General features: G+C 32.4%; 1 protein-coding gene across 3 annotated transcripts in view; it reads right to left on the bottom strand.

Moving 5' to 3' along the window:
- Positions 1–586: 586 nt before the first annotated feature.
- Positions 587–16,177, bottom strand: part of WWP1_1 (WW domain containing E3 ubiquitin protein ligase 1) — a 31,405-nt gene continuing 15,814 nt past the window's right edge. The window contains exons 7-16 of one of the 3 annotated variants that reach the window (XM_012938279.3): positions 14,648–14,864; positions 13,435–13,588; positions 12,288–12,376; positions 11,282–11,438; positions 8,916–9,049; positions 8,392–8,532; positions 5,932–6,052; positions 3,416–3,520; positions 1,985–2,081; positions 587–1,386 (exon numbers count right to left, since the gene is read on the bottom strand). In XM_012938279.3, the coding sequence (XP_012793733.2) occupies positions 1,214–1,386; positions 1,985–2,081; positions 3,416–3,520; positions 5,932–6,052; positions 8,392–8,532; positions 8,916–9,049; positions 11,282–11,438; positions 12,288–12,376; positions 13,435–13,588; positions 14,648–14,864 (1,388 nt within the window). In that variant the 3' untranslated portion in view covers positions 587–1,213. Of the gene's footprint in view, positions 1,387–1,984; positions 2,082–3,415; positions 6,053–8,391; positions 8,533–8,915; positions 9,050–11,281; positions 11,439–12,287; positions 12,377–13,434; positions 13,589–14,647; positions 14,865–16,177 lie in introns of all 3 variants that reach the window. The other 2 variants (XM_051211341.1, XM_051211340.1) reach the window with 2 other exon arrangements.

The following is a 16,177-nucleotide window of genomic DNA, read 5'->3' on the forward strand; positions in this document are numbered from 1 at the left end:
AGAAATATTTCAATTTCTTTGTTATTTAAGATACTTTCATATAAAATAAACCTTTTATCCTCTGAGATGGGAAACACATTTACTCAGGTAACGTGATATAGGAGTTCCTTAAGAAAGATGAGCGGACGTTTGAGACTGGAATGGTATTAGTGGAGAGAATATTCCTTTAAGAAAGTTGAAAAGCACTAACTCTAGGCCAGTAGTCCACGTGAAATTCTGATCGCTGAAGGAATGACATATGAATATGCTATGGACACCAGCAATTTTGAGAGTATATCAAAGTAAGCTAAGGAAAGTTTTTCGGGTTATACTTTAAGGTTACAAACATTACGGGCATACACTTCTGAAGTAACTGCAAAAAATTACACTAACTATTAAATGCCATAAATTACTTATTGTTTTCACGTTTATCTAATTTAGAATCTTAGTACTGGTGGATGTTTCAATTTAATCCTAATCGTGTTCATATTGACATAAACGATAAGCTTTTGATAGTGTCGCGTTCTCTGATCCAAATGGTTTAATTACAAATCAATATTATTCTGGATGACATGAGATGAAATAACTACCAAAAGTATTCATTTAAGTTGCAAGTTCTCTTCAGAGTCTCAAAATTTCAAATGCCTTATAAACTTATTGATGTAAATTTTATCCAAAGGTTGAAGAAGTCCAATATCATTAGTTTTTAATGATGCATTGTGTTTTTAGTCTAATTAAATCAGTCAATGATAAGGCCAATTCATTGACAACTGGGAAAGTAACGAGAGCCATATCATCTGACACGTTTTGTTCGCAAACAAACGAACATAATTTGTTTGATGAATTTAGCATAAAAGCAAAACATATCTTTGGGTACACATATGTAGAGAGTATCGTATGTAAATTGAAGACAAAATCAGTAAAACAAAATTTAGAAAAAAATATTTAATAAAATAATTTTCATTACCCAGAGACAATAATAATAATAATAATAATGGTAATCGAAAAGAGAAAACGGAAATTACATACTAAAAAAAGATTACTAATTGGTAATAGATCACAGTTTATTCAAAACACAGTATACCACTGATTTTACCACTTCACCGCCTACTCTAACCTCCACAAAACGTTTCTCATCAATCATTACTGTGATAGATGATTACTGGAATATACACAATAAAAATAACATTATAATTTAAGTGTTTTTAAGGGAAAGTCATAGAGGAGGTTAGATTTATTCTTGCCCAAATCCCTTAGTTTCTTCAATTGCCATTTGCAGTTTTTCGCACAATTGATCGTACGAATTGTATGGCGGTAAATCTAACCGGTTGAAGCATGTGTGACTACGTGGTAGCCATTGTTCATCGCCTGTACGCTCTATACAAAATAACTGACGACCACCACTGCCTAAAAAGGGAAAGAAATTAATGACAATCAAGTGTATTTATTGGTATCACAATTACTACTGAAAAATATTCTGACTACAAAGCTAAACACTCACTACAAATCATAGACTGCAACGGTGCAAATTTTTTGATTAACCATTTGGAGTTTTTAGTGTGATCTGGTTTGGTTAACTCATTTAATGCACTGCATAAAGTGTTATTACCCTTAACCTCATGAATTCAAATTAATACATGATTAACAAATGAGAAGAATCCAACCCATACTTCAGTCAATTATCACTTGAAATAATCGATTTCTGTAAGTTCTTCCAGTGCAAGTTCAGTAGATAAAAATATGAATCATATATTTAATCGGACAAAATAAAAAAGCACTCAACATCATGACTATAAGTGACTTTTAGTTCAATAACTAATAATAAATATATTAAATTGAAACTAAATAAATGCAATTAGTCACAAAGTTGTATGCCAAATATTGATTCAACTTTAACCATTGTTAGTGATTGATATTTTAAAAATCCGGTGAAAAATTTACACACTTCACATTAATTACAGGAGAGAAATTATTCGGTCGATATATTGCGGAAGTTACTACTCACCAGTTAATTCAGAGAAGCCTCCTAATGGTAAATGACAGGTACCTGTGACGAATTGTAGAAGACGAGCACGATGTTCATTATCAAGTTTTCGAATCAACTTCATGAAATAAAACAATTCAGAGGAAAGAATAGATAGAATAGCCATGAACAAAATATCTAAGAGTACAAATAAATTGTGATTAGAAAAATAGCTTGTCAGAAAAAAGTTAAACAAGTTTGGGACTTGATTTTCGACACACATCTATCTTTTTAAAAAATCAAACAAATGGTTGTTAAGTTTAACCGCGATTCTTTTCAAGGACACCGGAAATTATTGCTTCGGAATATTAGGAAAAATTATCAGTCACTCTATTCCATTAAATTTCACTACAATCATAACATGATTTGAAACGATATGAACATACTACTAATACAAATAGATTTATGATGAAACGTCTATCTAAGGTCAAATTAACACAAATTTGTTCAATACAATGTCTCGGTCAAGTATCATAAAGGTTAACGTTACAAATTCATGAGAAATAAATATGAATTTACTAAGCATGAAACGTCGATCCTTAGAAATCAATCAGTTAGTAAGTAGATGAACATAGGAGCTAAAATTACTTTCTCGGATGATATAACTACTACTATAGTGAATAGAGTTGTCGATTGGGGAAGGAAGCACACAGAAATTCAGTGCATTTGTTCAGATAAGATCTTTTGTGAAGACATTAACAATAATTCAGAAACATGTGTGATAATGTAAGAATATCAAGAAACCTAAACAATGAGAAGTATAAAGTAATAAGTTCGGTCTTAAAGCATGTCTACAACATTTTTTAAACAACGAGAATGAATTTGGAGCTATCAGCTCTATGTATATAGCTTAAAACGATTTGAGTACAAATGTTATGATAATAAAATGATGTTTTCGATACTCAATTCATTTAGTTGGTAAACGGCTTTCTGCAATTTACGCAATAATTGACAAGTTTAACGGACCAACAAAGATTAAATAAATTAATAAATGAACATAGCTCAGATTGATTTCTTTAGTAGGATCACAACAAAAGACTGTAAAGGAATTATGTAAATATCCTTGATTTTTCCTGAGAAAAAGATTCTGGTTTTCATCGGCAACAGAATACGTCATAAGACAAGAAAGGTGAACGTTGCAGTGCAGAAAAATTTCTTTTTAGACTAACTCATGTTCATAAATGTACATTTGTGAATGTATAATTAACAGAAGGATTAATTTCTTACAAAGTAGTTCCCATGATATAGGCTAAAATTAATTATTAGATACCACTCAGTGTAAAGTATCAAATTCTACTTATATAGCTACCCTTTAGTATAATGAATATCATGAAATGAAATGTAATATATGTTATGGTACGGGCACACACACACATAAACACAGACAGATGGAAAGTTGGCACATTTGTTTACCTTCCAAAACCAAATAATCTGTTTACTTGATCGTGTGTACTTTATGTAGACCGTATTCTTTTCCCAATCGTCAACATCAATCTCTGGCATACCGGATAATAGGAGCTTCAAAATAAAAAGAAGAGAACGATAAACAGCGGTCTGAAATAATTATACGGTGGTGAGCTAAAACTTTTAAGTAATAGTGAACTATTAAAATAAATCGCTTGCTTTTACTTTAACAGCGTAAAACAAAGCCATTAGTAACAGAGGATGGCTGTTCAACACTATTATTTGATTATAGACTTCTTCAAAGGATTGCTCAAGCATATTGACACTAACAAATGAGCAATACTAAGATTATATTTAGGGTACTGAGTAAAGATAAGTGTTCTTCATTGATGTACCTTTCAATGCCAGATACCTCCGTAAAGTGTGTCTATCAAGACGATCGAATGCTGCCTCAAGAACAAGGAATACAACAACAGTCAAATGTTAGAAAGTATATCTATATTTCAGTACTTGACGAAGGGCGAATATTCGGTCAGCACACTCGCGTCCATGTCTGAAACCAGCCTGATTTCCCAAGATTGGTCTTCACAAGCTTTATTTGAGAGTCGAATAGTTAGAAAGGCTAGTATTTCAGACACTATGTTCGTCAAATCGATCCTTTTGTGGTTGTCACAAAAGGGATTTCATTTTTTTTTATAGACGGCAACGATCAGTCGTCGAGACCAGTCAGATTGGATTACATCCAGTTCCCAAACTCTGGCCAATATCTCAATCAATTTAACTAGTAAAACTGGACCACTATCTACGGGGTTAAACCATCAAGGCCTGTTAACCTACTTCATTTTCTGTAATCTATTATCCTTTCAGCTTCAATAAGAGTTAGAGATAGAGTATAACTGAAGGGTAGCTAACCGGAGGTCAGTTGAATTCTTCCCTAGTATTTTCGCTATCTATCTAATCTCCTAGATTGAGAATGGATAATATAGTTCACCACCACCTGCCTTTCTAATACCTGCTTCCTTGATGTTCCTTTTTCAATCTCTTCTTTCATGGACTTTTACAGCTCATAATCATTGCACAAGCTTTTTGTCAGTCTATGCTCAAGGTGCCTTGGCTACCAATTATTCTTTGAGCCTGTCAGGGTTAGTGCTCACGCCTCTATCTATCCAGTACACACTGCTTGAATCCACTAGTACTTCTAGAAATTTGGTTCAAGTTACTAGCAAATCTCGTTGTTGTTTGAACATCTATACCAGGCTGTTTCGAATCGGATATCACTTTATGGTTAACCTGATAGTAGTAGTAGTGATAAAAATACACGAGAAGTGTTGATAGTGAAGACTGGAGAAATATTAAGAAGTAATGAAGGGGTTTGATGGTGAACAAGGTGCTGTCAGAGGTATGAGTGTGATTATTTATGGCCAGTGTTTTTTTTACGACCATTGATAGTTATTAAGTCTATTACTGTGGTGTTTGTTTTGATAATTTCATCTGATTTAATTGCTTTTTTTTTATCATATTCACATTCCTTGATCTGTCTATTCACAATTTAACTCACTTATTTGTGTGGCACATATTTATTTTGGTGTTTATTTGTACTAATTGTCCTTTTCAGTCCAAATAATAGACATTGAAATACTAATCTTTACAACTAACAGAAAATTTAGTTATTGGATTGACCAACATATTATTTTGAAAGAAAAAGTACTAGTTAATAATACGCATACAGCATATGAATTAATTAACGAGAAGGCAATAAGTGAACAAAGCGAACAACAATAAGAAATAATATACAGAGAACAAAGGAAAGCTAATGAATCAATAATCCATACAGGGTCTATAAATAACACATTTTAATGGTGTAATTATGAAAAAGGGTTGAGATAAATAAGAATTTCTGTAAATGAAACAGAAGGTAGTGGAAACGGATAGATTTTTAGGCACACATACAAACATAAAAGTGATTAGTTTGATTAACAAGAGTTATGCTCATGTTGACGTGTAACGTCTGCCAACACCCAACATTGAGATGATCGATTTTTAAGGTTGAATTTGATTGTAATACTGTAGTGTATGTAATTTATTGTGAAGAAAGCAAACAAATTAGTCAACCTATAATAACATAAGAATGTATAACAGTAGATGGTGGAGAGGAAACTGAGATTGTACATTTTTTGCAGTTTATCTAGTCGATTTTGTGTACCATGTCGTGGGAATAAAAACTTTTTTCACATCTGAGGTTTAATGGTGTGAACGTTAAACTTTCATTTCATTATGTTACTTCAGTTAGTTATTATCACTCGCCAAACATAATTACTGCCAGCTTCATAAATGAAGCCCTGAAAATTTACTGAGGTGAAGTCTAAAACACTATTAATCAAGCTAAAATGCTGAAGAAACATATGTGCGAGAATATCAAATATAGGTTAATTATGGGATGTATACTCAGCACAGAGAATTACGACAATACTAGATATAGTACAGTAGAACATTTGAAGTCATTCGAACTTTCTCAAAAGACCTACTTCAAGTTCACGCTCATCGAATAATTCCAGCCACTCGGGATTTAGTACTTCAAAAATACCTTTGTGAATTTCTTCTGTTTGTTTTTTTACTCCTCTGTTGAATCGCCAATCAACCATCAGTCTAAAATTATGCGTAGATAGTGTTCGAAATAAAAGTTTTCGGTTAGACATCATCAAAATTATTAAATATTTACCGAAGAATGTTTGACAAATGTTAGAGCAGAACATTTCGTAATCACGTAGAAGCTGATGTACTAAGAGTTATGGTGTGAGACACATTTATTATCTGCAGACAAATGACTTTTATTACTTTGCAATTTGAAAATAAAGTGCCTAAATCAATGAGACATAGTTAAGCAGATAAAAATCTTCATCCATATGATTAATCATATTTATGAGGGGTCGGCAGATGAACGTCGTCGCTTGCTCTCAAGACATAAGAGCTACAAGAATATTTGTCAAGTATATTCACTGCGGTGACCTTAGTCGATTATTCTACTCACGAATTTACTCTTTACATACAACTGGGCTAAGTAGAATACTTTTTAAGTGAAATTAATCAGTACTTTATGAACTATAGTAACTTAATTCTATATAAAACTACTTTTCACATCACAAAAGATTTTTTACAAGTAGACAAGGGACTTAAATAATTACGCGAAATTACTGACAAATATCAATTATTGTGTGAAGGTTACACAATAATTTTGTTGTTCCATTCAAACAGCCAATCTTATTAAAAACTTTGGCGGACAGAGATAATCAACAGAAAGCATGGCACAGATTCGCGTCTGTTAAAGTTGTCATACCTGATTACCACGACAAGACGAGAATAACAAAAGAGATCGGAATAATGTGGTGGCAATGATAAACAGATATTGAGAAAACGGTTTGAAAAGACAGACATGAAAAGATACTGGAATTCAAGATCGAGGAGATGAAGAGTGAATGAATCTGGGCCATAGTGAGCGATTCTCAGTCATATTATTTAGTGTTCAACCACTGATGGCCGTTATCACACGGACTCCAAACAGGTAGTTTTCACTTTTCAACATGGTTCAAATCAACAATCGATAATTTCATGGACTGATGCCACATTTCGGTTTGTCCTCCCCTACCTTTCTTTTAATCTCCGTCTGCACAAGTAAGCATCGCTGATTGAGGTAGGTGGTGGTTAACTTTATTTAACATATGTCCGAAACATATGGATCAAAGAAGATTCACTGTCTTACCACTCGATTTAGCACGTTTGCCAAGTACTCCATACCTAATTTCAACATCGCTCATTCGGTCTTTCCAGGAAACGCAAGCGAAAAAGCATCGAAGACACCTATGATTAGAAACTTGCAGCCTGCAAACGCCTTCTAATTTCATAGACCATCCCCTTACGGTCTTAAGGAAGAACACAGCAGAGTGCTAGGCAGTGAACACACCCCTGGACAGTCACCAGTACTACTCCGTCCCCGGACCTTTCAGGCGTACCATTCTCCAACCAACCTGCCTAGCATGGTACGATATAAAGGAGCAAGTGTCCTAGGCAATATAGCTCGGTCGGATCATCCCAATAGATAAGCTCGACCACCACGTCAAGGCAGTAGCTAAGGTCGTGTTGAAAATGTGAGAGTACTTACTGCCAATTGCATATCATTATGGAATAGTTCGCTACTGATTACTTAAGAGAGATATTTGGTAAGTTTTCACCAGTTATTTTCGAAAAGTTTATAAGTAAGAAGTAGTAACAAGCACTATATCAAATGTGATTGATTAACATGAGGCGAGTGAAGACGCCATTCTATCGATGATTTTATTGAAGTATCAAATAAGTTAATAAATGCATTCGTGGAATAAATAATTGCTTTATACTCGTCGAAAGAAGATTAAGAAATACCTTCATCCCCAATAAACCCTTCTCAACTCTATTGGTTCAGTTTAAGTCATCTAGAGAAAGGACGAAAATGACAGATTAGAACAGTAAACACAAGGCAAATTTTGATTGGAAACCACAGCCACAGGTGACGTAAACAAAGTTCTTACGAAAGACAATAGACTGATCGTTGTGTATCGTAAACAAATCGACATGACAGCTATGATGATTGGTCGCCACAAATCAAAGTCAATTTACCTTCAACACTATGTGCGAATATAGGATCTTCGTTATCGCAATAGACTTGGTCAGTTTCTATCTTTACTTGAAGCTATTATGAACTCAGTCAGATTTTGTGCACTTCAGTCGTAACTAGGATGAAATAGGATCCAACATTTAAGTTCCACAATAAAAGCCTCATGTAATGGAGATTTTAGTTGCGATTCTATGAAATTCGTAATTACACATAAATCATAAACATACAAAAAAACAAATATTAATCTCTAGAGAATTGTCTAAAAAAAAAGAGACCGGAGCTTTCTATACATAATTTAGTAGACATACGTAATCTTTTAGTAGGTAATAAATTTGTGTACCTGATATAATCGGATTTATTTTCCTCAGTCACTTTAATATCTTTGCCACCTTCAATAAGTTCGTCTTCACGCAAAGCGCCTAAAAGATCATAGGTTCCAATAAAGTACAAGTCCAAATCACACTCATCAACTGGATTATCTCTAAATAATGAATAGAAAAAAGTACAGAGAAAACAATTGGCCAATCAACAAGCTCAAACTCTCATGAATAAACAAACGAGGGGGGGCAATTAAAAAGAACATTGCCTACATCTATTTCATCCAAAGCCTTAGGAAGAAAGCATCAAGCAACTAATTTGTGTATGTAATCAGATCATAAAAGGCGTCAGTTGAGACTGAAATAATTTCACACTAAGTAAAACAGGTCCGTTTTAAGCTAGAGATAACAACACTTTGGTGACGTTAAAAAATAGGAAGCTGAGTTGTAGATAAGGCTCCCTGATCAATGTGAAATTTTTAAAGTACGTATTTGTGTATTGAGTTTCCAGACTTGCTTTTGTTTTTTAAACGAAATCCAATCTTACCTGACATAAATTAACGATTGATAATAACTGTGATCCGTATGGCCAAGGTCTTCTAATGTTAATTTCCGCTTCAAAATTTGCTTATAAAAAGCAAGAGTAAGCCCACCATCAATGCAGCGACCATGAAAAAGTGCCTGAAATATAGATTTAAAGAATAGAATTATACTGAGAAGGACTGGTTAATATAAATTCGTATATACACAATTTATTTGATTTGCTAAATTCATTTGTAAAATAGATATGTGAAGCAAAGGACATTTATAAGCAGATAGATAACCTAAATGCTCATCTACTGAGAAGTACCCACTAGTGCACAAAGCCTATATCCAGAGCTTCTTTTTGACAATTTTCTTAAAGTGCCCAACATTAAAATATAGTGGTCAGATTACAATAAATAAAATTTGATTACCTAATTATACAATATGGATTTATTTGGATTTTCCGAACCGAGCAACTAAAATCAATATGAGCCTGGCCATGCGTTAGTTCAAAGTTAAATAGCTAAGTAATATACATACGAAGTTACAATTTTTCCCGTAATCCTAATACAAAAACTAACGGTTACAGTGATATCCATATGCCCATAGTGTTCAATAAGAATTTTATAAACATGTGGTACACACAAATATTAATTGGAGAGGTATATATATATTTCTTCTCTTGGTGAAATTTAGACGAACATAGGATAAAATAAAAGTTAGGTTGGACAAAAAGTACATACTCCAAACTCTTTCTATTAAATATGTAAATAAAAATTTAAATCTGGATGGATAAACAAGGAAATGTTTATATTAATTTTCAGATAATCATACACGAAAAAAAATCTGACAGGAAACGTGTGATTTAAACGAACCCGACAAGTAAGGGTATTTTTATAGGTGGTAAGTTGTAAATTAGTTTGAACATATTCAGGCCGAAGTTCTGAACAACTAGTTAGCATGTTTAGCTCAGTTAATCTTCCGTAAACTGACTACTAAATATGAACAAATTTGATGAGGTGAATTATCGCTTGTTGTTGCAGTTAAAAAACAAACTTGTTAAGATTAGTGTTTCGTTGCCATACTAACGTAACACTTCAGCTTTAATATTTTGAAGCTAGAACACAAAAAATCACACCCATTTATTGGATGCATAAAGATGCAACCGTAGAAATGAATATCTAGAAATCTCAGTTTTTTTCTATACGGTTCCTCATCTTTTGTAAATTTCATCAAAACAAGAACATCAATTACTGTTATGAATGAAGTTCTCGCTGTTGTTGACATTTGAATTTTATTATATTAAATTATCAGTAGTAAGTAAAACAGGAAATTCCCCCTCCGATACACATTATAGAATCTTAATTAGAATTGATCAATCAAAACGAAAATAGAACTTGCAGGTCACACAATCAAGTAGTGACAAATTTACGAGGAATTATTTATATGGAAAATGTATGTCTATAGAAGGATTGTGTCACAAAAAAATGGATTCTTCATATCTGTCAATTGGACTATTATCTGACCCATAAAATTTTGTTCTTCCTTACCCCTTGATTAGTACGTTAACCTCATTTGTTATTTATTGAGGAATTGTTTATGGTATAACACAGGACAAAATTTTAACAGTGGACAAAAGATAATTTAGGAACAGGAATCATGACAGTATAACTCTGTCCCTGTGATCTTGAATTAGCGGATTACACAAATTCTGGATGGTAACAATTAGGTAAAATAAGACATTAGATTAAATACAGCCTGTAGTTACATTTATATTTACTCGTGTTTACTATTAGTATAGAGCAAGGTATAGAAGAAACCAATTGTAGTATTAGCAGACAACGACTGTGGAAGAGTACGAATGTATTTCATATGGTTGCAGAAATAACACTAAGATTTTATGATGAATGGAGAGGTTAATGCATTTTGTACATAACATTAATTAAAAATTATTTAAACTAGATATGAGTAAATATGAAAAAAGGTTGAAATAGATTATTTGTTATGGATAAGTTTTGTCAGATAGGAAAACTAAAACAAATCTTGAAAATACGAAAAGGGTTTGAAACATATTACACAACAACTGAAATTCGAACAAAATCTTCACGAAATGAACACTAAAATACAACTTCATCTGTTTGTCGAAATGGATGAGGACATCGATTCATTTTTTCGCATTTTACATAAACACTACTCTCACACATTTTTTCAGTTGATTCCATAGTGAGGGCAAGTTCTGTAGGTATTAAAAGAGGTCACTTAATTACATCTTAAAATGAATCATACAATCCATCTTAAATTATTTTAAAGCGTACGCTTCAGTTCACCTGTTGATTTAAAACTGAGTAATGAGTTATTAAAAAAATACACGTACGAGGTTCAACTTACCATACCAATAAAGCGTCCAACGAATCGAAAATACGCCATATGATTTGGATTAACATGAGAGGCTGGATTTACTTGTAAGGCATAATCTGTTCCAGTATACTCAAACAAGCCAAACATTGGGTTTAAAATTTCTCTTGAAAGACGATAGAACCATTCTCTGGACAAAAAGACAATAATTCAGTTATATAAACACATAAGTGATTCTGAATTTTGTCATTTCCACGATATACTGAATATCAAAATGAGTGAGACAAAAATAAAAACAAAGCTTTGTATACATGACTTCGGTTATTTTAGTAAGGAAAAAAACCGACAGATAATAATAATAATAATAATAATAAATGCAAAGAGATCGCAAGAGCAGATTTGATTATTTTTAAAAATAAGACAAGAACAGTAAAAGAAAAGCAATCAGTATATTTATCATACGTCTTACTAGGTTTCGTGAGTTATATGAAATCGGTTGACATACAATTTCTACAGAATTACTTTATCTTGGTGTACGTTGACCAATTCATCATATTAGGACTAAATTTGATAAAAACATCCCCAGAAGGCTGAACAACATGTTACTTAAGAAATGATTTACAAAATAAGTGGCAAATTCTGAGTGATAACATACTGCAAAAACTGACATGATTAACGGAGTTTAAGTAAACAGTTATACAGAACGTAACCTGCTAAATGAGGATTATTATTAGTGGTAGGTTATATTGTACTGACATCCACCATTACAAAAACATTATAAGGTAGAACATACAAGAAAATTGTTTCCTCTTAATATAGTCAGGAGTGTAGCACATGCTGCTTAGTGTTCTCTGCTTTTCCATTTTGTGTTAGTTAGTAATCAGAATTACCTAAAATTATCAACATAACCGTGTGAATCGAGAATATGCGAATAGTTTGAAATTTTACCATGTAATTACATAGAAACTCAGTTATTTAAGACAAGTGTTATAGTGATATCAAGTGCCATAATACAATCAATTCGAAAATGTTCATATACCTGGCTACTCCACCGTAATCCAAACCTTCTTCATGTAGAAATGTTATAGATAAACGTCTTCTTAAACCAGATGAAGACATTTGGGATACCTAAAGTGTTAGAAGATAGTTTAAGGTGGTCGAAGTGAAAATGTTCATAATAAACATTAAATAATTTAATTATGACCTGTTACTAACAAGTAAATTAAGCTAACTAGGAAAATATAATTAAATATTAATGTAAAGGATGCTATGAATACTCGATAGACTTTAGATGGTTATTATCTATAAAAAGCATTTATATTTTTGTGCAGTTCTTTTTGGTGCTCAATGCAAAAATCAACTTTTTCTATAGATATACTCATTCATATAGCTTTATCAGAGAATTCTTATCAATTCCTGATTCAAATAAGAATTGGAAATTTCAGACAATGTTTAAACTGTCTCTAGATTTTATTTTGCGAATCACGATCTCAAAATGTGCACGTTAGTTATAACAAGAAAACTACAAAAATCATGGTATATACAAAGCTTAAAGTTTCGAATTATTTAAAAAGAGTTAAACAGTTTTCAACTTTAATCAACGGGTGTCTTGCTACATTGATATGTTTCTGTTATTGTGGTTGTATCATAACATATGACGGGATTCTAAAATTCTTTTGTTTTATTTGAAGTTTAGTTTTCATGTTACTTTCCTCTGGTCAGTGATTTGATACTGTAATTAGAAGTGATAAGTTTATTTAGAATCTTTAAACGGACTTATCTAATCTTCTCTTATGAGACACTACGTCAAAATATGGGGGGGGGGAGTATTCCGTTCATCACTCTGTTAAACATGCTGAAATCACTAATTACTAAGGCTATCATCGCAATTAGAGGTCCAGAATAACTGAATAACGATCTGCTTTGTTCAAACAGAAAAAAATTCTAATAAGAATTGGAATGACTATTATACGTTGTTCTCTTAGTCATCAAAATTTAGTCAAGAAACTCTCACCTACTGAGAAATGATGAGCACTGATAAAGCCATAAAACTTAGTGTTGTACCACTCACCATCGAATATCATAGTTTCAAAAAAAATTATACAGAAATCGCGCATTAGCGTACAGGAAACTGGCTTTTTTTCTTTAAAAAATTAAAATATTTATGCACTATTTAACGTTCTTACCAGTTGAAACGAGTCCTCTAATAAATTATCTCTTGATATAAGAAGTTTAGTCTGCCCATTTAACATGGCATTTGTACAACAAGCACGAAAATAATTGACTTTGGATCGAAAATTCCTTTCATATTGCAATGGGACTCCCATACTACCCAATGAACTATAGGAAATAAAGGAATAAAATGAAAAGATTCTAATTTCTTTTAGAAATAAAATTGAAATTTTTACACACATCAGGTGTTGTGGTACTACTCGCAAGTAGTCTGAAGTATTTTGGAAAACAAAATGTCGATGGGAAGACTAGGCTTGCTTCGTCCAGTTTAATAATGCCGAACTTTCAAGAAGACATAAATATTATATTTACTTGAAACTAATTCATTTGTATACATTACTTTGACAAAGATAAATACAGTTAAATAAAGAATGATATTGAGTTATTGTTTATTTGGTTTATTGTCAACCACCATAAGTTTCTAATCTACATGACCAATAGACATGATCCAAAGCTATGTTGTGGGTCTTCATTAATGTACAAGAGATCTAGTTCTGAAGATTCTTTTAAACCACTACTATCATCAAGCTGTTTTTAAAATTGGTAAATGAATTCCTGATAACTTCTTAATAGGAGATTATTAAAACAAAGTTATAATGATGGCCACCCCTGTCCTTAAAAAAAAAACTCTTTTAAAGATTTATGAAAAAGGAGTACAGATAAATACTAAGGACGAGCAACATCAATAAGTAATAAATAACATGGTTTAGAATTTACGGAACACTAGCAGTGGAAACTAGTATCGTCCCATTTGAGGCTCATCCGCTGGTTGTATCTACATCTTGATGTTGATGTTCACTCCGAAATTTGAACACAGTACCTTTAGTTTTAGACCCAAAACGTGTTATGCGCCGAGCCCAGATAATCACTAGCTTGTTCAACACGTATGATATTTATATCATTACTTGTGAGGGTTTGCATTATTCCATTGTTAATATATAGGACTAAATTTAAGTCTTTATTATGATATGTACATCAAGTTAACCGAAATTCAGTCGTCAATTTTGACAATATAATACAGACCCTTATTAATAATGCGATAAATATCGTGAACTGAATTTTTCTCGTTTTCATCTACAATCTGAACAAAAGGAGTGCTTCTGGGGAAGCATTGAGAGACTGTTGATAAACAGATATTATAAAATAGGCGAATATGATATTCCTTACCCAGCATGTTGTCCAGTACGTGGATCAACAAGGGTAGTAGTATGGGTATTATGATCAATGAAAAACCTTTGTCCTTGGGCGGTATAACGTTTCTCCCATCCAGGCGGGAGAGGTTGGGTTTCATCCATTCCACGTTCACGTGGATCCTCCCATTGAGTGATTTTACATTTATGGTTGATAAAATAATATTTCTGAGTTGACTTGTCAAAACGTCTTTCTACATTTAGAAAGGTAGAAATAATAAATTAACTATGGAAAAACATGGAGATGAGATTTGACTCTTAAAATATTAACCATTAATAAACACTAAAGGCTGACTACTTTACATAAAGTGAGAACAGTCACTTCTTATAAATCTATAATACACAATTCGATTTTATACCTATTTAGTTGCAATATGAGAGTAATTAAAGCTTTTACACATGAAGAGCAAGTCAGAATCGTTTTTAATTTCATGGTGAAAATCTAATCAAACGCTGATTACTTATATCTGAAAACATATGAATTTTGATTGTATACAACGTAAGTAATAAGCCAAAGAAAGACGAACAATTTATTTGAAGTACTAGGTGACAAACTGAAATGTGTCGTTATAGATTCTACACATAAACATAAACATTGGTACAAGGAGGTACCAAATATATATGCACCAGACTTTATCATTCGATTTGTGTGAGGGCTAGGATACTGTCCGGGTGCCCAAACCGAAGCAGGTCATCATTGACATCACCAGGAAGTTACTGGAATGTATTCAATTAAATTACCAAGTGTATTGAGACCATGAAATATTCAAGCAACACATTTCATACACTATTAAGAGCCACAATGAGTAGCAAAATATAATCAAGTGCGGTTTCAATAACGCATCTACACAATAGATTAACAAATCACAGGATTAGAGATATTCAAAATAATCGCTCTTAAGTAGATTTAAATGATCAATATTTTAGTATCACAAGTCGTGCTCAAAGTATCACTTTAACATGATTAACATGAATATACTTTTTGAAACCTTAATTATAGAAGAAAATTGTTGTAGTACAAAGATAAAATATTCAATTCATTTTCCGACACTAACAGTTGTGAATCTAAATCCAATTACCGCGTACAATAAAAGGACTAAACGTTGTGCAAGTTTAGAATAGTAAACACAGTAGTGTTTTAACGCTACAGTGAATGTTAGTGGGTTTATTATCAACTACTAATAATAAATGGTCAAAGTACAACGTCGTAACATGAGAAAATTAAGTAAGGAGTAGAATCTTAATAAGTAAACACCTCATTAAGAGAGAATCTATGCTGTTTACTAATTTCACTTAACTACATGAACATTAAAAGACTGAATCAATTGTTAACTTATCAGTATTCAGGGAATAAAGCACTTAATTTCTATAAAATGAGACAATAATTTTTGGACATAACTGACAAAAATCTAAAGGTAACTGAAGAACACTCTATTAGATGATCAGCTAAAGTTTCTGATAGAATTACCTTGTCAAAATTCTACTTAAAGATTAATTGGAAGGCTAA

The sequence above is a fragment of the Schistosoma haematobium genome, chromosome ZW (genome assembly GCF_000699445.3).
Source record: "Schistosoma haematobium chromosome ZW, whole genome shotgun sequence".
NCBI lineage: Eukaryota > Metazoa > Platyhelminthes > Trematoda > Strigeidida > Schistosomatidae > Schistosoma > Schistosoma haematobium.